The 21,997-nt window shown below is 48.5% G+C and overlaps 1 protein-coding gene across 3 annotated transcripts in view; it reads left to right on the plus strand.

Moving 5' to 3' along the window:
- Positions 1-375: 375 nt before the first annotated feature.
- Positions 376-21,997, plus strand: part of VWF (von Willebrand factor) — a 133,505-nt gene continuing 111,883 nt past the window's right edge. Inside the window, exons 1-6 of one of the 3 annotated variants that reach the window (XM_073223293.1) lie at positions 376-650; positions 1,741-1,795; positions 3,268-3,432; positions 13,592-13,694; positions 13,943-14,151; positions 18,762-18,886. In XM_073223293.1, coding sequence (XP_073079394.1) covers positions 567-650; positions 1,741-1,795; positions 3,268-3,432; positions 13,592-13,694; positions 13,943-14,151; positions 18,762-18,886 — 741 coding nt within the window. In that variant the 5' untranslated portion in view covers positions 376-566. Of the gene's footprint in view, positions 651-1,646; positions 1,796-3,267; positions 3,433-13,591; positions 13,695-13,942; positions 14,152-18,761; positions 18,887-21,997 lie in introns of all 3 variants that reach the window. The other 2 variants (XM_073223294.1, XM_073223295.1) reach the window with 2 other exon arrangements.

A 21,997-nucleotide genomic window follows, 5' to 3' on the forward strand; every position in this document is an offset into this window, starting at 1 on the left:
TCCCTGGAGTCTGACCCTGGGGTCTGGATCCAGAAGCTGTGCTGACTGGGTCTGGATGCCTCCCTGGCCTGGACCTGTCTGCCTGGGGACGACCAGCATGCCCGGTCCTCCTGTCGATATGGAGCACTCCGTGTGGGGAGGATCAGGGACAGGGCATGGGGGATGGGGAGGGCAAGGCAGCTCATTACAGCAGCTGCCAGCAGGCATCCCACCAAACGGTTTAAAGTCTTATCGGCTTGGAGGTATTTCTAATACCATTTCCGCTAATTGTTCCCTTTTGGTAATCAGGAGGAGTCTGAATCCGTGTTGTGGGAAAAGGGGTGGGGGCTGGTGGACGTCACAACGTGGCCTTTATCTCCCCCTGCTGCAGGGAGTGTGCAGCCCCTAGGGCACTTACCAGACAGCCCAGAGCTGCAGCAGCCCCATCAGCCACAGCAGTCGCTGGGGAGCATGGCCTTGGGGGGCAGGGCCGTCCTGCTGTGCTGAGTTTCCTGGGGACCTTAGGGAGACCTGCAGCCCCCACTTGCAGGGCAAGGTATGGTCTTCTGGGAGGAGGGCTGGCCCAGATGTGGGAGGAAGATCAGGACCTGGGGAGCAGGGTTCTCCATTCATGGATTAGAAGAGCTCGTTGGGTGGTGACGCAAAGCCAGGTACCATCCTAAGGCCCCTACCCTACTTGCCAATGGGTGGGTGGGGGGTGGAGGGGTCTCCCGTGGCTGCTTCTGTTCATGCCTGCTCTTCACTGATTGTAATCTTCGAGTAGATGAGACTGAAATGACTTTTCCCTCACCTCTGGCTATGCTCTGGGAGCAGCCTGATGCACCCATGTAGTGGAGGGGTGCAGGAGAGGGCAGCTGCTCCGAGACCAGGACTTGGCCATGTCTGACATCGAAGTGTTCCTTCTGCAGATATATATGACGGATTATATATATCCTTCCCCAGACAGATGTAACAGATATAGAACAGGAGCATCTCTCTGAGTCACCCCCATGAATCTCAGGTGACAGATTCTGCACTTAATTAAAAATCTTCTCTAGAGAAGAAGGGACTTGAGACTCTAAGGGACCTGGGGCACTCTGCCAGCTGGGGTCAATTGTCCCTTTTGAGGGGGCACACAGTGGGAGCCTTGCCCACCCAGGGCTGCAGGACTCCTGTCCATCTGTTAGATCAGCTCAGCACACATGGCCAGAGCATCCCCTGGGTGCTGGCATGGTGCTAGTGTAGGAGATGGGATGAACACTTTGCTCATGTGCAGGGGGCTGCTGCCCAGCAAACGTGGCTCCTAGCATTCTCCAGGCCGGGGTGCCCGGGGTAGGAGCAAGAGCATAAGGTGGTTCTCCTCCCCAGTGTGCTGTGAAGCATGGAAGGATGAAGCGGGAAGGAATTAGGTGCACGTGGGCTCTCAGCTGGTGCAGGAGTGCAGGGAAGCGAGAGCAGTCAGGCTGGCCTGGAGGCATGTAGAGCTTTCCTCCTTCGTCCTGGCTCTGCCACTGCTGTTTGGGGAAGGGTGCCCGGGGTCCTGGCTCATAGTGACTGCTGCGCTTGGACCTGGCCCTGGTCAGGGACATTTTTGGGGACCAGCATTTGCCCATGTTCAAGGGCAAACAGGGGCCAGTGAAGTCCAATCTTTACTCCTTCTTTTAAAGGTATTCTTCCCACTTCACACATGGGCAGTAACAAATGCCAGCAGCCATTTATGTGGATAGTGGTCACCTGTTCGTTTCTCCTGCTTCTCTGCAGATGACTCCCGTCAGATTTGCGAGGGCCCTGCTTGCTCTGGCTCTCACCTTGCCAGGTAGGTACCAGATTGCTGCCATTCTTCACTCCTGACTCAGGGCCATTATGAGTAACTCTCTTCCAGGAATCAGCGATGTCTCTGGGGTGCACCTGTGTGCCCAGCACTGTGTTAGGCTTGTGTTGAGCCTGCCAAAATCACTGGTTTCCTGGTTAATTCCTCTTGTGAAGTGTCTGCAGAACCCTCTGGGCCTGGCTTGTCTTCCTCAAGGAGCAGGTGCCCGCAAATGCCTTCTCTGATTGCAGAATTAAGCACGAGGGCCACACGGAACAGTCTGTTATGGTGCGGCTGGAAGATGGGGAAGAAGGAATCCAAGACTGGGATAGATTATTAGGTGTAGAAGAGAGGTCATGTAATGGAACCTCCCATAGTACAGATGAAGAGAATGAGGGTCAGAGAGGAAAAATGACTGCTCCAAAGTCATGCAGACCAAAGATCAGAGGCCAGTTCTCCTGGGTCCCTGGCCAGCACTCTTTCACTAGACTACACTGCCTTCCTTCCCTTGCTGAGATTCTGGGTGAGAATGGCAGGATGAACCCCTTTCTGACTTGACCTGTCTCCACTTAAACCATTTAGGTCTGTAGCATCCAACCTGCTGCTCACGGGTTAGTCTGGGACAAGATGCACATTTGTCATACCCTCTGCAACTTCTTATAGGTGGGTCCTTTGCCAGGGGACCCAGAAAACTTAGAGATTTACTGCTGTGGTTCCTCCACCTGCCAACACTTACACACAGTATGAGGATGGTAGGAGAGTCACCTGGCAGTTGCCAGTGGCCTTGGGGGAGCTCACACTTCGTAATTCCATTTATCAGGCTCTCAGGCTGACCTGTTCAGAATTTGAATGTTTTAAGATACACTAGTAGATTAAGGTTCAAGGATTCTCATTATAATCTCTTTATAACTCAGAACATTTGGAAAAAATACTAAGAACTTAACAACAGGGGTTTATACTATAAACATTTAGGTGCAAATTATAATGCAGTCACTAAGAATCATGTTTTGGAAGTATACACAATGGTACGAGAAATTCTTTACAGTGCACTGAAAAATAGACAGGTTATAAATGGTTTGCACAGGATGATCACAAATTTGTAAAGCATCCGCAATTGTATATATGCTTGTAAAATAGAACAGAAATAGAAACACTAAAATGTTAACTCTAGTTATCGTTGAATTTCGTTTACTTTGTATTTTTCTTCTGCATTCCCCAAATTTTCCATAATGAGCATGTATCACATTTTAAATCAATAAATAAATATTATTAAAACGAATAGATACTCTGAAAAACCACTCCTCCATTGTTACTGAGTCTGGGTCATATTTGGGGGCTGAAAGCAATAGCTTTAATCTCATTTAGGGAAAGTCTTTCCCCACAGCCCAATTTCTATCAGATGCAGCCTCATTTCTGTAAGGCCAGAGTGGTTTGGCTCGGTGGCCCCAGCTGTGCTCACCTGTGGCCTCTCACTCCAGGGATGCTGTGTACAGAAGGGAATCCCGGCAGGTCGCCGATGGGCCGTTGCAGCCTCTTCGGAGATGACTTCGTCAACACCTTTGATGGGAGCATGTACAGCTTTGCAGGCGTCTGCAGTTACCTCCTGGCTGGGGACTGCCAGAAACACTCCTTCTCGCTTATCGGTGAGTCGGGGCACTGAAGGGCAGACATCGGGGCAGGGGCAGCTGAACTCAACCCTGGTGGGTGGCCTGCAGGGGCAGGGGGAGGTTTCCTATTCTCCTGACTGCGCATGAGCTCAAGAATCCCTGAGAAGAGCATGATCTTTCTGTGATACAGGCCTTCCCTTGGCTTCTTGTTGGTCTCTCCCCACGGTGGGCTGGATGGAGAGCCTTCATGCCTCTCCAATGGTTGTGTCCTCTGTTCTGGGTCCAGTCAACACTCTGGGAGCTCAATGAAACGATGATGCAGAAGGTGCTTGTAATACACAGAGCCCCTAGCAAAAGGGAAGGCTCCTCGCCAAGTTCTTGGTGAATTCAGAGTCTCTAGCTGATGCTGAGCACCTGTGCTCCTGGACAAGCGCTGGTACGGTGTCCATGTTTTCTCCGCACCCCGCAGCAGCTCTGAGATGTAGGCACTGGTACAGTCGCCCCTATTTCACAAATGGAGAGCCGAAGCCCAAGAAGTCTGAATGATCCTGACAAGGGCTGACAGATAATAAAAGGAAGAGCTGGATTTTGATCCTGGGCTTGTCAGGACTAAGGAATTTTCCTCTGTACTAAGGAGAGGGGACATTTTCCAAGGCTGGGAGTGGGGCTGGAGGCAGTGAGGGAAAATTGTGGTTTGGCGACCTTACACTCTGCGAATGAATCAGAAGTGTGTGGTGTGAGGGAAGGATGCTACCAAGCCTAGCAAAAGCAGGGTCCTCAGTCTTGGAGAGGTGCAGTGGCAGCGGACAGACCATGCTGCTGAGGCACAGCTTTTCATGACACTTGTTAAGGACAGTAAGGAAGACTTTATTCAAGAGGGGCTGCTGCAGTGGGGGAGAGGGATTGCACTAGGGGAAAGGTGGGCTCCACCCCAAATATAACAAGAACAAGTGGGGATTCATAGCCAAGGAGCTGGGTGGGGGGTCAGTCGGTGGAAAATTACCAAGAGGCAACATCAGGGACAAGGGGGATTCTGGCTAAAGCAGCCGGATAGGAGTCCTGCTACAGGCAGGCCAGCGTGATGACACTGAGGGTGGGGCATAAGGAATTTGATCAGATATTGCGGGGTGGGGGGCTTTGGGTAAACTAATCCAGCAAGATTCTTGCTAAAACTGGATGAAGCCGGCCAAGGACAGAGCCTAAGTGGGGGACCTAACTGAGAAAAAGGCTCAGACGACCCTGACTCAGGCTTCATCAGGGAGAGAGTGCCAGCACCCAGACTCTTACAGGAGATGCTGGCAGCTGGGTTCCTGGGGCTGGGGCTGCAGAGTCAGGCGGATACAGCTCCCTCTGACTCGGTGCTGGGCTCGGCTCTGTTTGGGAGCTGCCAGCTGGTCACAACCATGCTGTTCTGATTCTACCAACTTGCTCTGTCTTTTCCATTCACCTGCCTCTGCGGGAAAACCTCCTGGAGTGTGACCTTGGTGGGCTGAGCTCCACTGGACTGCCGTTTTGCCTACTCTTCTGTGAGCCCCTCCAGGGCAGGGACTATGTCTCACTCACCTGTTTCCCTGCACTCAGCTCACAGGGGTCTCTGTCTCACTGAATGGGGGACTCCATGAACCGTGGTGCTCCATTGCACCGAAATGCTGATTTCGTGGACTGCAGAGCCTGGGGAGAGAGGTTTGGTTTGACAGAGGACAGGGGAGGGGCTCCGAGCCTAAGCATGGGGAAGAGAATGGGAAGAGTGTGTGTTTATGCTGTGCCGCCCAGTGGGTAGGGCGATGTGGCTGCAGCCATGGTTCTCGAGCTCTAGCATGCGTCAGGATTGCCTGGAGGGCTGGTTAAAACCAGATGGCTGGGCTCTGACTGCAGAGTTTCTGAGTCTGTGGATCTGGAGTGGGGTCTGAAATGTTCATTTCCAACACGTTTCCAGCTGCTGCTCGTTTGGGCACCAAACTTTGAGACACACAGGGTGGAGAATAGCGGGATGTGAGGCTGGGTCACAGGATGAGGCTGACAGAACAGGGTCTTGCAGGCTGAGTGGGGACTTGGTTTCTTGACTCAGCGGATGGGGAGGAGCTGTTGGGGAGTCTTGTGTAGCAGGAAGGAGCAAGAGGGAATTGGTTCTTCACCAAATGGTCCTAAAAGGTAGGGAGGCAGGAGGCAGGGTGGCCTTGGTGGTAATAACCAGGTAGGAGGCTAAAAGGACCAGGATGAGACAAATTGAGGAAGCTGCTCTGTACTTTGGGGACCCATCTTGCTCCGGAGTCAGCAGCTGGGGAGAAAACCTCCCCTTACCCTGAAACTGAAGACTGACGTCCTCCCACCTCAGGTGTCCCCAGTGTTTGTTTGATAGTTTATTTATTTACTTATTTTATTGAAGCATCATTGATATACAATCTTATTTTGCCTTCAAATATACAACACAGTGGTTCAAAATTCACCCATATTATCAAGTCCATACCCCTTCCATTTGCGGTCACTGTCCATCAATGCAGTAAGATGTTACAGAATCATTAACTGTATTCTCTGTGCTGTACTACCATCCCTGTGACCAGCCTGTACTGTGATTGTGAATTATTGTGCCCCTTTATCCCCTTTACCCTTCCCCCTTCCCCTCCTAAACCCCTCGCCTTTGGTAACCACTAGTCCCTTTTTGGTGTCTATGAGTCTACTGCTGTTTTATTCCTTATGTTTTGCTTTGTTTTTATACTCCACAGGTAAGTGAAGTCATTTGGTATTTGTCTTTCTCTGCCTGGCTTCTGTCACTAAGCATAATACATGTTGTTGCAAATGGCAGGGTTTGTTTTCTTTTTGTGGCTGAGTAATATTCCATTGTGTATATGTACACATCTTCTTTATTGGTTCATCTTTAGATGGACACTTAGGATGTTTCTATATCTTGGCTATTGCAAATAGTGCAGTGATAAACATGGGGGTACATATGTCTTTTAGAATCAGGGATCTTGTTTTCTTTGGGTAAATTCTTAGGAGTGGAATTACTGGGTCAAATGGTATTTTTAGTTTTAGTTTTTTGAGGATACTCCATACTGCTTCCCACAATGGTTGTACCAATTTATATTCCTACCAGCAGCATAGGAGGGTTCCCCTTTCTCCACATTTGTTTTTGCTCGCCAGCATTTGTTGTTGCTTGTCTTTTGGATGTTGGCCATCCTAACTGGTGTGAGGTGATAGTTCATTGTGGTTTTAATTTGCATTTCCCTGATGATTAGTGATATGGAGCATCTTTTCATGTGCCTATTGGCCATCTGAATTTCTTTGGAGAAGTGTCTGTTCAGGTCCTCTGCCCATTTTGTAACTGGGTTATTTGTTTTTAGGTGTTGAGGGGTGTGAGTTCTTTATATATTTTGGATGTTAACCCCTTACCAGATAAATCATTTACGAATACATTCTCCCATACTGTCGGGTGCCTTTTTGTTCTACTGATAGTGTCCTTTGCTGTACAAAAGCTTTTTAGTTTGATGTACTCCCACTTGTTCATTTTTGCTTTTGTTTCCCTTGCTCAAGGAGATGTGTCCAGGAAAAAGTTCCTCATGTTTATATTCAAGATATTTTTGCCTATGTTCTCTTCTAAGAGTTTTATAGTTTCATGACTTACATTCAGGTCTTTGATCCATTTTGAGTTTACTTTTGTGTATGAAGTTAGACAATATTCCAGTTTCATTCTCTTACATGTAGCTGTCCACTTTTGCCAACACCAGCTGTTGAAGAGGCTGTCATTTCCCCATTGTACATCCATGGCTCCTTTATTGTATATTAATTGGCCATATATACTTGGGTTTATATCTGGGCTCTCTATTCTGTTCCATTGATCTATGGATCTGTTCTTGTACCAGTGCCAAATTGCTTTGATTACTGTGGCTTTGTAATAGACCTTGAAGTTGGGGAGCATAATCCCCCCAGCTTTCTTCTTCCTTCTCAGGATTGCTTTAGCTGTTCAGGGTCTTTTGTGGTTCCATATGAATTTTAGAACAATTTGTTCTGTTTCATTGAAGAATGCTTTTGGTATTTTGATAGGGATTTCACTGAATCTATAGATTGCTTTGGGCAGGATGGCCATGTTGACAATATTAGTTCTTCCTATCCATGAGCATGGGATAGATTTCCATTTATTGATGTCTTCTTAATTTCTCTCATGAGTGTCTTGTAGTTTTCAGAGTAAAGGTCTTTCATCTCCTTGGTTAAGTTTATTCCTAGGTATTTTGTTCTTTTTTATTTGATGCAATTGTAGCTCAGTGTTTATTTTAAGTGGATTTTTGCAACTTTAAAAATCACAATGCATTTGCAAGAACATGGGTGGACCTGAGGGCATTATGCTGAGTGAAACAACCAGGTGGAGAAGAATCAGATGGAGAAGAAGACCTATATGTGCCATCTAAACCTTGGCAAAACCTAAACCATAAAACCAATCTCATTGGAAAAGAAATCAGATCGTGGTTATCAGAGGAAGGTGGGGGAATTAGAGGAAGGGGGTCAAAAGGCACCAACTTCCAGTGTAAGATAAGTAAGTCCTGGAGGTGTCAGGTAGGGTGTGGTGACTATAGTTAACATGTGTGGCGTATTTGTAAGGTGCTTAGAAAGGTAATCCTAAAAGCTCTCATCACAAGGGTAAAACCATTTTCTTTTTTTGTCTTTTTCCTTGTACCTATTAAAAAAGTCATAAAGTGTATATAAATGATACTTTAATAAAAAATTTGTTCCTTTTTATATTAAAAAATAAGTCATAGAGGAGGTGGGATGGGCTGCCTACCTGAGGTGGCTCTGTGGGAATGGAGGCTTAGGAATGACAGGAAGGTCACTGTTGAAAGGAGAAACAGGGACACCCTCGCTACCCTGTGGCTTTGGGCCTCAGTAGTGTTACCAGGGAGGGGGCCCTGTGGAGACACTGGGGACTTGCTGTCTTGACTCCTGCTGTGGACTCCTTACCGCAGAGATGAGTTTGTAGATAATATGTGATGACATTTTTGGGACAGGCACAGAATTCATATTCTGGGCCCAGCGGGGCAAGCAGTATGTTGGGAAAGTCCCCTCCCACTGTTAAATCCAACTCCATACGCCTCCCCACTTACCACAGCCCTCTCAGGCAGGGAAGCAGGCTGTGCTGGTGCTTCTGGGCCATCACTGGCACCTCCTCCAGGAAGTCCCCATGACCACTCCAGCCTATGCAAGCATAGGAAGACCCAGTGTGGAGTCAGAAAGCCGTGCCCTTGTCTCCACTCTCCGTCCTCATTGACTGTCCTTAGGAAGGTAGCCCATTGTCTCTCAGCCTCCATTTCCTCAACTTTAAAATGGGATACCATGAGGATCAAGGGGCATGAATCATTTGCAAATGTGAAGTGTCACCCAAACCTTAGTGACTGAGAACAGCCACCTTCACACAGGATGCCCACGTGTTGGATGTGAACGTGGTAGAGACAGGGGCTGCTGGGCCCTTGGGGGGCATTTCTATCAAGGTCAGGGTAATATCATCCCTTCCTGTAACATGCATTGCTTGGGTTTGTGCTAGAGGCCTGGCCTCTCTGGCCAGCCTGTTCTGGGTGTCGGTGGCCAAGGAGAACTGCAGGGCAGTGTTAGGCCTCTCTGTTCAAAACATCTCACTAGGACCTCCATCCTGCCAGGTTCTAATTCTTATAACAACTTGTTTGTGTCTAATGTCAGTTTTCTGGCAGGTAACTGGCTTAAACCAGGCTATGGGACAATCACTCTTTAATATAGATTGGTTTCATTCCCATGGAAAATCGTGTTGCGAACATCAGGGCGAATGGGTGGCTACTCTTCATGTTTTTGGTGGCGGCAGTGCTGGGTGTCGGGAGAGGGACTGGCTGCTGAGGCTGGGCCTGGGCTGGGTGGGCTGGCTCTGCTGGGTCCGGGGCCGCAGGCAGCAGGTCAGGCCCGCTGGGCCACGGCACGGCCGGCTTACACGTGCACGGCTGTGGCCTGTGCACACCTCTGCTCCTTTGTTCTGCAATAACATCCTGTTTCCTCATTCCTAAGTCACAAACTTCCACTCCTCTCTGAGGGCCTGTGGACCTTGCTCACATCCTGGGTAAAGTGTTTATGTCTGAACATGAAGGACCACCTGGTGTGAAGTGGAGGCGCCTTTCCTTGACCCTGGTTCCTGGTCAGGCAGGCTGCAGGGCCAGGCCAGGGCCACGGGCGTGCCTGCCTACTAGCACAGGGCCTGGGGCGTGGGGGGACGCAAGAGTCCTGGTGCGCCCTGCTTGGAGAGACTGCTCCTCCTAAGCTACTGCAGGATCTGCTCCCAAGCCAGCCCAGAGAGAGCCATAAACAACCAGCAGCAGACTGAGTCACTCACCCAGCCAGGCATTAGTTTCCACATCAATAAGTGGCGCCATTAGGCCAGCTTACAGTCTCTCAGCGTTGAACTGTTGCTGGCATCAGAATCATAGGCGTGGCTGTGGAGTGTTCATAGAAATGCAGGTTAGTGAGTTGCACACTGTGAAGTCCAAGGGAGCAGCCCGGTTTGACTGGTTCAGCCGTCAGCCTGCTCCCTGCTTTGCTTCTTGATCCTACATGCAGGAGAGGCCTTCCTGCCTCACGGAGCACCTCAGTCACTGAGTTCAGGAGGCCAGACGGGGCCAGAGTCATGGGGAGAGCTTCCCCGGCTTCTTGGGGGTGGACACCTAGCCATCTTCTCTGAGTGGTCGCAGGCGTGCTGTCTGCAGGTGTGTGGGATGTGGTCTCTCCAGGGCTTAGCAGCAGTTTCTAAGGGCTCCTTTTCCTAATGGGTGCACATCACTAGCTCCCACTCTGAGTGCTGCGGGGAGGGAAGAAAGCACAGAAAACAGCAGGTTAATCCCGACTTCTCCCCTGCATTAATGATGAATCCAGGGCATTCAGCGCCCCATTAGGCATCCTTGTGTTGAGAAAGGAGATTTAGGTTTGGAGTCAGAAAACCCGTATGTGGGCTGTGACCCATGGAAAGAGTGCAAACCAACAGTTCTCTGCTGGGGTGCAGAGGGCACCTGGCAGTGTCTGGAGACATTTTGGATTGTCACATTGTGGGGGTTGATGTTATGAACATCTGTGCGGTAGAGGCCAGACTAATTATCCTTCCATGCACAGGACGGTCCCTACATCAAAATATCAGGCCCCAAATGTCAGTAGTGCCGAGGTGCCTGTTGTAAACTTAGTTTCTCTATCTGTAAAGTGGAGTCCATCTAGATGAGTATTTTTCAATCTGAGTCATGACGTATGGGTTACAGAATTAATTTAATGGGTGTCATCAGTTATTAAGAAAATTAAATGGGATAGCATGGAGGACATCAGAGAGTGTCAGAGAGCATAACCCAAGGGAAGGGTGATAATTGTTATATGGTGAGTGTGTACACAGCGGGGCATGAAGTAAAGTGTGTGTTTTCTCTGCTTTCTGGGCAAAACAGTTGAGAGGATCACAGAAATCTCTCCTGCTGCCAGAGCATGTTTTTCTGAGTTGAAGGCTTCTCCCAGATGTACTTGCCAGATGCTTGCAGTTGAGTGCTCACCAAGGACCCCAGCCCCGCCCCCGAACTGGTGATGCTCCCAGGCAGCCAGCCCCCCATGCCTGTGGGCACTGCCTTGTGCAGCCTCTGCTCTGGGCATTGCTCCTGGGCTTCCTAATGCTGAGGTCTCCTGGGGGCCTGAGCCAGCCCTTCCAATACTGAAATCAGCACTGGTCTGAGTCCATTAGCTCTGGGATGATGGGCAAGTTGCTCTAAGAGCCAGCCCCTCCCTGCATGGGCCCCAGTCCCGCGGTGTGGGGCCAGGCTGCATTCAGCGTTCACTTGAAGAGGGCAGGGCTCCCACGCACCTCCACACAGTGGGAGCCTTTCAAGCTTGTAGTGACACTGACCTTTGAGGCTTTCCTATGGGGTCTGCCCCCATGAGCAAGGGACCGTTTAGGTGATTTTACGTCCTTGCGAGCCTTGAGGAGCTACAGATGACAGCTGCAGCACAGTGGCCCACCCCAAGCTGCCTGGTTGCATCCCCTACTCTCCCTCCAGCCACACACTCCCTGGCTGGCCAGTTCTCACAAGTGCTTTCTGAATCCCCGTGGGAGGGAGGAATTGCCTGTGAGGAGAGGCACTTGGGAATTCCTCTCCTGTTTCTAGGAGGGAGCTGTCTTGAGTTCAGAGGCAACATTTGGTTGAACTACCCAGTGAGCAGGGGCAGAATGCACGCCCATCTCTCTGATCTAAGATGACAGGTGGATTGTACTGATGAGATGTGTTCTGTGGTCATGGGAGGGAGTTCCTTGCCTCTTGTCCCCGTTGTCACCCCCCCATCAGCGGGTGGCTCGCTCCCGCCAAGAGTGGATGCTCTGAGTCAGTCCCAGTGGGGGCCCAGGAAGGGATTTGGTGTCCGTCCGCTGGGCACACCTGGAGGCAGGGAAGGCTCTGGGGAGGGACTGCAAAAGAGGCTGTTGCCAGGCTGTCTCCTTTGCTTGTTTTTTCAACTTTTTACTATGGAAATTTTGAAACGTTCAGAAAAGTTGGACGAACAGGACATATTCCCACCATTCAGCTGCCACCATTCACCTTGTACTCTACTGGTTCCATCACTTACCTGTGTAATTTTGTTTGTTTTTCTTTGGCTAATTTCTTGCTGTCAGAAAGTTTGCTCAACTTTTTCAATATTTGTTTGCTTTTAAAACCATTCTAAGTGAAAGCTCAGAGCAGAGAAGTCTCAGTCAGAGGACACAAACCCTTGAACTTGGTTGCGTTTCCTTTTCCTCCCGATGGCGCTGGTCAGGAGCTGGGCGGAATGTGGCAGTGGGTGGTCTGTGGGCCTTCCTGGTGTCTCTGAGCTGCTAACAGTGCACTGTCCAAAGTACTGTTCTTAGACTGGGCCCTCACTGAAATCTCACCAGGAACAAGTCTGTGTCCCGGCTCCTTGTGGTTGGTCTGGAGTGTGTGTCGTGGGCCAGGTGGTTGCTGTCCTCTCGCAGCCTGGGTCCAGCGCAGGCCCCATTGAGGAAGTCCTCCCCCCAGGCCCTGGCGGGGCTGCGGCCCAGGATGTCCCCTCTGGAGTCCCCGTTCTCAGTGGCCCTTGCCGTGGCTGCCATGCCTCATGCCAGCAAACCTGCCGAGTCTCCTGGCCTTCGTGCCCTGGATTCTGCTCCTCCTGGCTTGCTGCCCAGCTGGAGCCCCACTCCACTGGCCCTCCTAAGAGAAGGTGTCTTTCCTCGTTTCCAGGGTTAACCTGGGCCTTGCGTCCTGTTCCTGCAGGAGCCCTGAGGCACAGTGCCCCATGTTACCCCTCTTCCTCCGTCATCTTCTCTCCCTGTCTCCCCTGGCTGCCCTTCTGAGCTATTCCCGTCAGCCTCCCGGTCTCCAAGGTTGGAGACTCAGACACTGCACTGTTGCTCTGGCCCCTGTCTTCTGTGGCCATAGTTACCTTTGAACTCCAAGGGCCCGGCCCAGGGAGTGGTTCTCAGGTTCTAGCTGGGGGGTGAAGTCTTCACAGTCTCCCAGAAAATGGTCTCTTGCTTATTCTCCTGCCTTCATTCCTGTCCGCTGCTGTCATCGTCACCCTCGTCTCTGCGGTCACCCCTCCCGACTGAACCATTGTCAGGCACTGTTTCCTCATGTGGCTGGTTAGTCAGGCATCTCCAATGGCGATATCGATCATTTATTGCGTCCGTAATGTTTTCCATGCGGAGCGAGTCGGTTTACCTGCAGTGTCTCTAAGCTTCTCCCAGAGGAGCAGATTCAGTAAACTGAGATAGAACTTGTGGATCTCCATTTTAAACAAAAAGCCCAAGGATTCTGAAGTGGACTGTCCTCAGAGAGCATTTTATCTAACACTAGCCTAGAGTACCTATTACCAATCATTCACATTGTTGGTTTTATTTGCTGACTTACAATGTAGTCCATTGCAGGATGCTTATCGTATACTTAGATTGCGAAGGGATCATGCTTTTACACTTTTCTTTTGAGAAATCAAAGAGACTTCTGGAGAGCTAATGTATCCAGCAGGCACTCAATAAATATTTTTAGGTGAATGTAAAAATGGGTGAGTAGATGAGATTTTTAGGGAGATTTTTATTGCCTCTTTGTTAGGTGTTTTGGGGGAGTTTTCCACTGAGATAAGATTTTAGCGATGGTGATTATAAATAAATGTATCAGCTTCTTTTGGTAATAGTCACCACCATGACCCTTTTCTCTTTCAGGGGACTTCCAAAATGGCAAGAGGGTGAGCCTGTCTGTGTACCTTGGGGAGTTTTTTGACATCCATTTGCATATCAATGGTACTGCACTGCAGGGGGGCCAGAGGTAAGTCAAGCCCAGGATGCCCAGATTAGACAGGACCCTGGCAGCCCCCTCGTGTTTCAGATGAAGGAGCTGGACGTAAACCTGTCCAGAGGGAGCAAGCAGCAAGGCTGGGTGCCCTGACTCCCGTTGGGCCCTCTGCTGCTTTGCCCCGTGGCCTGAACCCTTGGAATAGGCTTGGGTTGAAGGTGGGAGGGGCACCAGAAAATGTATGAGAAACCCACTTCCTGTGCTCATCCTTGCCCCTCCAGCATTTCCATGCCCTATGCCTCCCAAGGGCTGTATCTGGAAACTGAGGCTGGCCACTATAAGCTGTCCAGCGAGGCCTACGGCTTTGTGGCCAGGATCGATGGCAGCGGCAACTTTCAAGTCCTGCTATCAGACAGGTACTTCAACAAGACCTGTGGGCTGTGTGGCAACCTCAACATCTTTGCCGAAGATGACTTCAGGACTCAGGAAGGTAAGCTTTCCTGGGATACCATTTCCCTGTGGTGTGGCTCTACTTCTGTTGTCCCTGCTCACAGACCATTATAACATTCTTTCCTGGTATTCCAGCCTGCCCAGGACCTCTGCTCATTTATACTGCCAACCTATCTCTTAGCAGTTCTCCCCACTGTCCAGACCCCCATCATACCAGACTTGGAGCTACTTCAACTTGACTTGGCTCAACTTTGAATCCCCCACAGCAGCCTATACATGCTAGAGGGTGGGTAAGTGCTGGATGGTTTGAATACACTCTCTTGAGCCATTACAGTCAGGAGTTCTTGGAGGAAATTTATAAAGGGTGGTTCTCAATATTGTCCAAAAGGCCAGTTTATGTGTGTGCTCACCAGCAACAGAAGGTAATACGGACAATGTGAAAACCACTACTAATTTTTAATTATCTTTGGATAATTTCAATTACATAAACATTTATTTATTGATGCTCCCTTGCAAAAGCTGAACATTTGTTTGTATAAAGTCATCCTTCTTCCTTATGACCCAGCTACCCTTAGTTTAAGCGATAAGTGTCTAGAGAAACAGTTTACTAGTCCTTTCACTGGACTTTACATGTCAGAAAACAGTAAGATCATTTGTTTCTGTCTTCTCCAGCACTGATTCATCCAACATTTTATTGTCCAGTATGTACTTTTAAGGCTACAAACTTTCCTCTAAATACCATGTTATCTGCACCTCACTGATTTTGATATCTATAACATATTTTTATCTTCATTTAGTTCTATGAATTTTCTAATTTCTATTTTGAGTTCTTTCTTGATCTATAAAATGTATTTACATTTTCCAAATGTTTATAATTTTAAGTTATCTTTTGTGACTCAATTGATTTCTAATTTAAATTAGACATTTGGGGAGATTTGTTTGTGGCCTCCATACATGATCATTTTTGCAGCTGTTCTATATATGTGCTCCAAAAGAATATGTTTTCTGGTGCAGGATTCTATATATACTTGTTGAATTCAGTTTGTTAACTGTGTTTTTTAAATCTTCTATATGTTTGCTATTTTCTGCCTGCTTCAACTACTCATTACTAAGAGAGCTGTATTACATTTTTCTACAATGATGATGAATCTGTCAATTTCTTCATGTAATTCTGTCAAGTTTTGCTTTACATATTCTGAACATTTGTTATTATGTTTTAGAAATGTTGAATCTTTCTGGTGAACTGTCTTTTATTTTTTATTTATTTTATTAAGGTATTATTGATATACACTCTTATGAACGTTTCACACGAAAAAAAAATGTGGTTACTACATTCATCCCTGTTATCATGTCCGCCCCATTACCCCATTGCAGTCACTGCCCATCAGTGTAGGAAAATGCCACAGAGTCACTATTTGCCTTCTCTGTGCTACACTGTCTTCCCTGATTACCCCACACCTTGTGTGCCATTCATAATACCCCTGAATTCCCTTCTCCCTCCCTTCCCTACCCATCTCCTTTGGTAACCTTTAGACCCTTCTTGGAGTCTGTGAGTCTGCTGCTATTTTGTTCCTTCAGTTTTGCTTTGTTGTTACACTCCACAAATGAGGGAAATCATTTGGTACTTGTGTTACTCTGCCTGGTTTATTTCACTGAGCATAATATTCTCCAGCTCCATCTATGTTGTTGCAAATTGTAGAATTTGTTTCTTTCTTATGGCTGAGTAGTATTCCATTGTATATATGTACCACATCCTCTTTATCCATTCATCTACTGATGGACACTTAGGTTGCTTCCATTTCTTGGCTATTGTAAATAGTACTGCAATAAACATAGGGGTGCCTATGTCTTTTTGAATCTGAGAAATTATATTCTCTGAGTAAATTCCTAGGAGTGGAATTCTTAGGTCAAATGGTATTTCTATTTTTAGATTTTTGAGGAACCTCCATATTGCTTTCCACAATGGTTGAATTAGTTTACATTCCCTCTGGTGAACTGTCTTTTCTGTCATGACACTTGCTGTTTTTAGCAATGCTTATGCCTTAAAATCTGACATTAATATAAATACTCCACATGTTTTAGGTTAGTATTTGCTTGATGGCTCTTTTTCTATACTTGCATCCTTTCTTGTGTCATTTTGTTTTGGATATGTCTTGTGAAAGTAGCACATACTGCATTTTATCTTTTTTTTGAAGTCAGATTTATTGAGGTATAATTTACATACAGTAAAATTCACCCTTTCAGCATATAGTTCTATGAGTTTTCACAGAAGTGTAGAGCCATGTAACCACTACTACCAAACTATAGAACTGTTTTACGCTCCACCCCAAATTCCCATGCCCCTCTGTAGTCAAACTCCCCCAGATCCTAGCCCCAGTAGTCACTGATCTTTCTTCTGTTCCTTTAGTTTTGATTTTTCCAAAACTCACATAAGTGTAACCATAAAGTAATCAGAGTCTTTTGCCTTTTATGTCTGGCTTCTTTCATGTAACATAACCCACCAGGGATTCATCTCTGTGGTTGCGTGTATCATTAGTCTGTTCCTGTTTATTGTTAAGGGACAATTTGTTTATCCATTCAGCAGTTGAAGGACACTTTGATGTATCCAGTTTTTGGCAGTTATGGATAAAGCAGCTATAAACATTTCATGTGTAGGCTTTCTTTTCTCCATTTTTTTATTGTGGTAAAATACACATAACATAAAATGTACTATCCTACTCATTTTTCATTGTATTGTTCAGTGGTATTAAGTACGTCCACATTGTTGCACAACCTTCACCACCATCTGTCTCCATAACCCTTTATCTTCCCTCCCACTAGCCCTTGGCAACCACTATTCTACTTTCCGTCCCTATTATTCTAATAACTCAAATACCTCAGATAAGTGGAATCATACAGCATTTATCTTTTTTGTAAATTGCTTATTTCATTTAGCATAACTTCCTTACAATTCATCCATGTTGTATCCTATGTTACAATTACCTTCATCTTTAAGGCTAAATAGGTACTGGACATGTCGACCACTTTTTGCTGATCCATTCATGCATGGATGGACACTTGGGCTGCTTCCACATTTAGCTATAGTGAATGATGCTGCAAGAAATATGGGTGTGCAAATCTCTTTTCAAGACCCTGCTTCCAAATCTTTTGGGTATATACAAGAAATGGAGTTGCTTGATCATGTGGCAATTCTATTTTGACTTCCTTGAGGGGCTGCCAAACTGTTTTCCACAGTGACTATGACACTTTTCCTCTCACCAACAGTGCACAAGGGTTCCAATTTCTCACATTCTCACCAACATTTGTTATTTTCTGGTTTTTTTTTTTTGATAGTTGCCATCCTAGTAAGTGTGAGTTGGTATCCATGTATTGAATTTTGTGTAGACATATGCTTTAATTTCTCTGGGTAAATATTTAGGACTGGGATTAGTGGGTGGTATGACAAGCATGTGTTTAACTTTATAAGAAACTGCCAACTGTTTTCTAAAGTAGCTGAATTGTTTGCATTTCTGCTAGCAATGTACAAGTTTCACTTGCTCGGAATCCTTGCCAGCATCTGGAAATGTCACCTTATATGATTTTTATTTTAGTGATTTTAATAGATGTGTAGCAGTATCTCATTACAGCCCATTATTGTTATTGTAATGTAACCTAATCTTTTCTGTCTTCTTACTGTAACATTTTGACTCTTTCCACTCATTTTATATTATCGTGTTGTTGATGTACTTGGACTTATATTAACCACCTTATTTTGGGAATAGGTTACAGGCTTCCCCCTTCCAGGCCTGGCTATGCAAAAAGGCTGCTTGTCTCAATGCTCCATTGAGTCCCTTTGCAGTGAAGGTTCAGCAGTGTTATTAGGTGCCTACTTTGCGTCAGGTCACAAAGGTCCCTAAGTCCCTCCCAGTCTGTTGTGGGTAGCTGACAGTGGCATGGTTGCCATGAGTACTAAGGTGTAGATGCTGTGGAAACCAGGAGAGGTAGGGCTTGGAGCCTAGGTTCCACAGCCCCACCTACATTCTGCAAAAATATTTCAAGTACCCAGAATCTGCCTGCCAGAGAAGTTTAGAGATAAGAGACACAGCCTGTGCTCTGAATGCAGGAGTTCGCAGTTGAGTGGGGGATGAATATAAGCAAAAAGAATACTAGCACAAGGATGATGAGAGTTTTGTAGGAGGGATGGACAGGGTGCAGAGGGAGCACAGAGCAGGGGCATAACCAGCTCAGGCTGGGGCTGGGGACAGGGGTGGAGCTAGCTTAGAGGGCTTCTTGGAGGAAGTGGCATTGGAGCTGCATCTCAGAGAGTGAATGGAGATGGTCCAGGTACCAAGCCAGGGAGAATATTCTGCATAGGGGAGAAAGACAGGCAAAGGCAAGGAGAAGTGGGAGTGGATGGGCATGTTCCCCATCTTTCATGTCACCTTCCTCACTGTTCACGACCACCCAGCTGTCTCTCACCAAACACTGGCTGAGCTCTGAGGCCCATGCCCTGTGTTTGTTACGCTGAGTGTTGCTCAAAAGGTGCTCCCACTCCAGATGCTTAAGCATGATTCTCATGGAAGGTTGATTCAGCTGACCGCAGCGTTTTCACTCAGAAGTTCAGGGTCAGGCATCACTGTGGCTACATTCTCCTGGAATTTTTCCCCACAGGGACCTTGACCTCAGACCCCTATGACTTTGCCAACTCCTGGGCCCTGAGCAGCGGAGAACAGCGGTGCAGGCGGGCATCACCTCCCAGCAGCCCTTGCAACGTGTCCTCAGAGGAAGTGCAGAAGGTGGGTGCAGCCCAGGCTGTATGTGGTCTGGATGGCTGGAGCTTTTGGAAGTAAGAGGCAGAGAGACATGTGGTCTCAGGTCCTCCGTCCACGGCAGGCGTGGGCCCACCTCTGCGGGTCACCCTGGCTGTTCATTAGAGGGTTCCCACAGGCTCCTTCCCATCTGAAAACCCACTGTGGCTGGAGTTTGGTTAACTCCAATTCTAATGCCATTCTGGGCTCAGAACTCTAAAAATGGGGCTGTTCTAAGGAGTTGGTGTAGTGAGTGACTATACTTTTCTGTTTTATGCTCCAGTGGCCTCTCTGGTCCCCAAATACCACCATCATTACCTGCCACCCTTGTGAAATTCTTCAGTAGAACACTACTCCTTTTTCAGTGCTCAGTAAACGTTTGTTGTGAAGTACAAACAGAAGGACAAGGCCCCAAGTCGTAGCAGTACATCAGCAGGAAGGGGGTTGGGCCACATTACAGTCAGGGGAAATAGGGGAGGTGGAGGGGCCTTCAGTGACCAGTGAGGACAGTGTGACAGGTTCCTGAGGCTGTGCGGCAAACGAGCTCAAGCTTAGTGGCTTAACGGCAGCAGCAAGGTTTTCTCTCATGGTCCGGGAGCTCAGAGGTGTGGATTTCATTTCCCTGGGCCACAGTCAAGGTGTCAGCAGGGCCCACTCCATTCAGAGGCTGTGGGAGAGAACGCCCACCAGTCTTGCCTCTTCCAGCTTTGGGTGGCTATGGTTTCATTCACTGGCTGTGGCCACGTCACTCCAGGCGCTGCCGCTGTGGTCACGTGGCCTCCTCACGTGTGTGTACTTCTGTCCTGAGACCCAGTACAGATGGTAGCACCTCCTGTCCCTTCCCACGCAGCCTGATTTCTACTGGGTCAGCAACTCATCAGCAGCCCTTTCCCCCTTATGGTCCCACTAACCAGAACCACCACCCAGAGGGGGCATGGCAGGGCTGTGTGCCTCCACCTCTTGCAGGTGGAGATGGCCTTTGGCCTCTGTGCTTGGGGTGTTGGGAGGATGCCACTTGGGGTGGGGCAACACTTCCCTCAGTGCACAGCCCCTCTGTCCCCTTGGGGTCAGACTGCCTGGGAGCAGCAAGGCTTGGGATGAAGCGAGTTCTCAGTGCATGGATTTTCCTGTTGAGGCTGTGCTCAGAGACTCACTGGCTGGGGAACAAGGCTCCTTGTAGGTGCTGTAAGTCAGGTTCCCTGGGAAGCACATTCTTGGAGGGAGATTTGTGTGCAGGGAGCTGGTGGGGCACCTCCCTGGGCTGGTGTCTAGAAGGGGGTACTGGGCGTGGGGGAGGGGCTGCCATGGAGTTACACCCAGGCCTCAGCTGATCCCGCAGGGAGCTCTGGAAGCTGGGGCAGCCCCCCCCACCACCATAGGTCACTGGATGTATGCTGCCTCTGGGCCGGGACAAGCTCCCTTGGACTGAAAGCGATGCCAACGGGATGACTCAGCTATGAGCCCTTAGTCGTGACACTCTTAGCTGCTGGTGGGTGGTCCCTTGGCTCTGAAGGGCATCTGGGCTGCACCCAGCATCCCTGTAGAGACAGCTGCTTAACAGCCTCCCACCCAGCCCTCATCCAGGGAGCAACCACCCGGTCCTCACCTAGAGCCACCAGAGGGAGGGAGGCCCCTGCGCGTACCCAGGACCACTGCTGCATCAACAGAACCCTCACCCTTGCATGCACAGTCTGCAGAGTGATGGGCAAACTGAAAGCATGAGAGGCCCAGTTGCTGCCCAAAGTCACCAGCAGATAGGCAGCAGAGGCAGAATTCAAGCCCTGCCTGGCTCCCCCACAGATGCTGCTCTGGCCACTTCTACCCAAGGCCCCTGTGTTTTCCTTCAGGAGTTGGGCTCCACAGTGCCCAAGGTTCCTTTCAGCTCTGAAGCTCTCTGATTGGGCATCTGCAGATTGGGCTAGAGAGACAGTTTATAATAGCTCTCAGTACATATTTAGTGGATGGATGAATACAAAGTAGGTGATGTTATTTGTCTAGGATTGGGACTACCTCCACAATAAAAACCTGAATCTGTCACTTGTAGGAGTCTGATGTACTGTGTATAAATAGAGAAATGCCAGCCATCTCCTACTCCAGAAGCAAAATAAGACACACACACACACACACACACACACACACACACACACACCCCTTAGCATGAGGGAGGTTCACTGTCAGCTGGTTACTCATTCAGTGAATCTTTTCCATTTTTGTAGAACAATTTGATTTTTTGAACCAAGGAGTTTGTCAGGCCCAGGAAAATATTCTGGGTTGATGCTCAGTCCAGCTGCCTTGATTATAAACACAGTTTCCAATGTATAAACAAGTACATTCCAAATGCCTTTTTCTTGGGTTTCCAATGTTTCTTTCGGTGGTTGGTTTTCCAGCTGGTCCGTAAACACATCGGGGTCGCCTGGAATGCAGCCCAGTGCTGGCAGCCGACAAAGGCAGGCTGCGTTCTGGCACCTGGGAGGAGGGTGTTGTCCTGTGGAAAGGGCAGTTTCCTCCTCTTCCCAGGAAGACTTTGAGACATCTGAGCCTGCCCTTGGTAGCCCCTTGAGTTTTTCTCGTCCCTGGGCCTTGGGCATTGAACAAAGGGTATGGGTTTGGGGTCAGGCCACTTCCTGGCTTTGTAACTCCCGGCAAGACACTTGCCTTCCTGAAGCCTCAGTTTCTGCATATGTAAAATATGCTCAGGAGTAGTACCTGCTACCCTGGGCCGTTGTGGGGATCTGAGAGAGGGAATGCGTGTAGAGTGCTCAACACAGTGGGGCTCAGTTGGAGGGCCTGCCATGGCTGTTGCTGTGTCTTTGTTATTTACTGACCCTGGGGCCCGCCCTCTCCCCGCAAGCCACACAGGACGTTCTTTCCCATTCTTTGTCTCATTTCCTCCCTATTACAGCCCCATAACTTTTGGGGAGCTGAGCACAGCTTAAGGTGAGACCAAGGTGCCCAGACACGTCCACACTGAGGGTTGGGTAAGTGGCAGAAGCCAGTATTTCTTCCAGAGCTGCCTATGAACCCAGGTGAATTTCTTTCCTTTATCTCTCTGCTTGCAGTCTGTGGTTCATGCTCTCCGGCTCTTTGAAGTTCTCTGGG

The sequence above is a fragment of the Manis javanica genome, chromosome 15, assembly GCF_040802235.1.
Source record: "Manis javanica isolate MJ-LG chromosome 15, MJ_LKY, whole genome shotgun sequence".
Classification (NCBI taxonomy): Eukaryota; Metazoa; Chordata; class Mammalia; order Pholidota; family Manidae; genus Manis; species Manis javanica.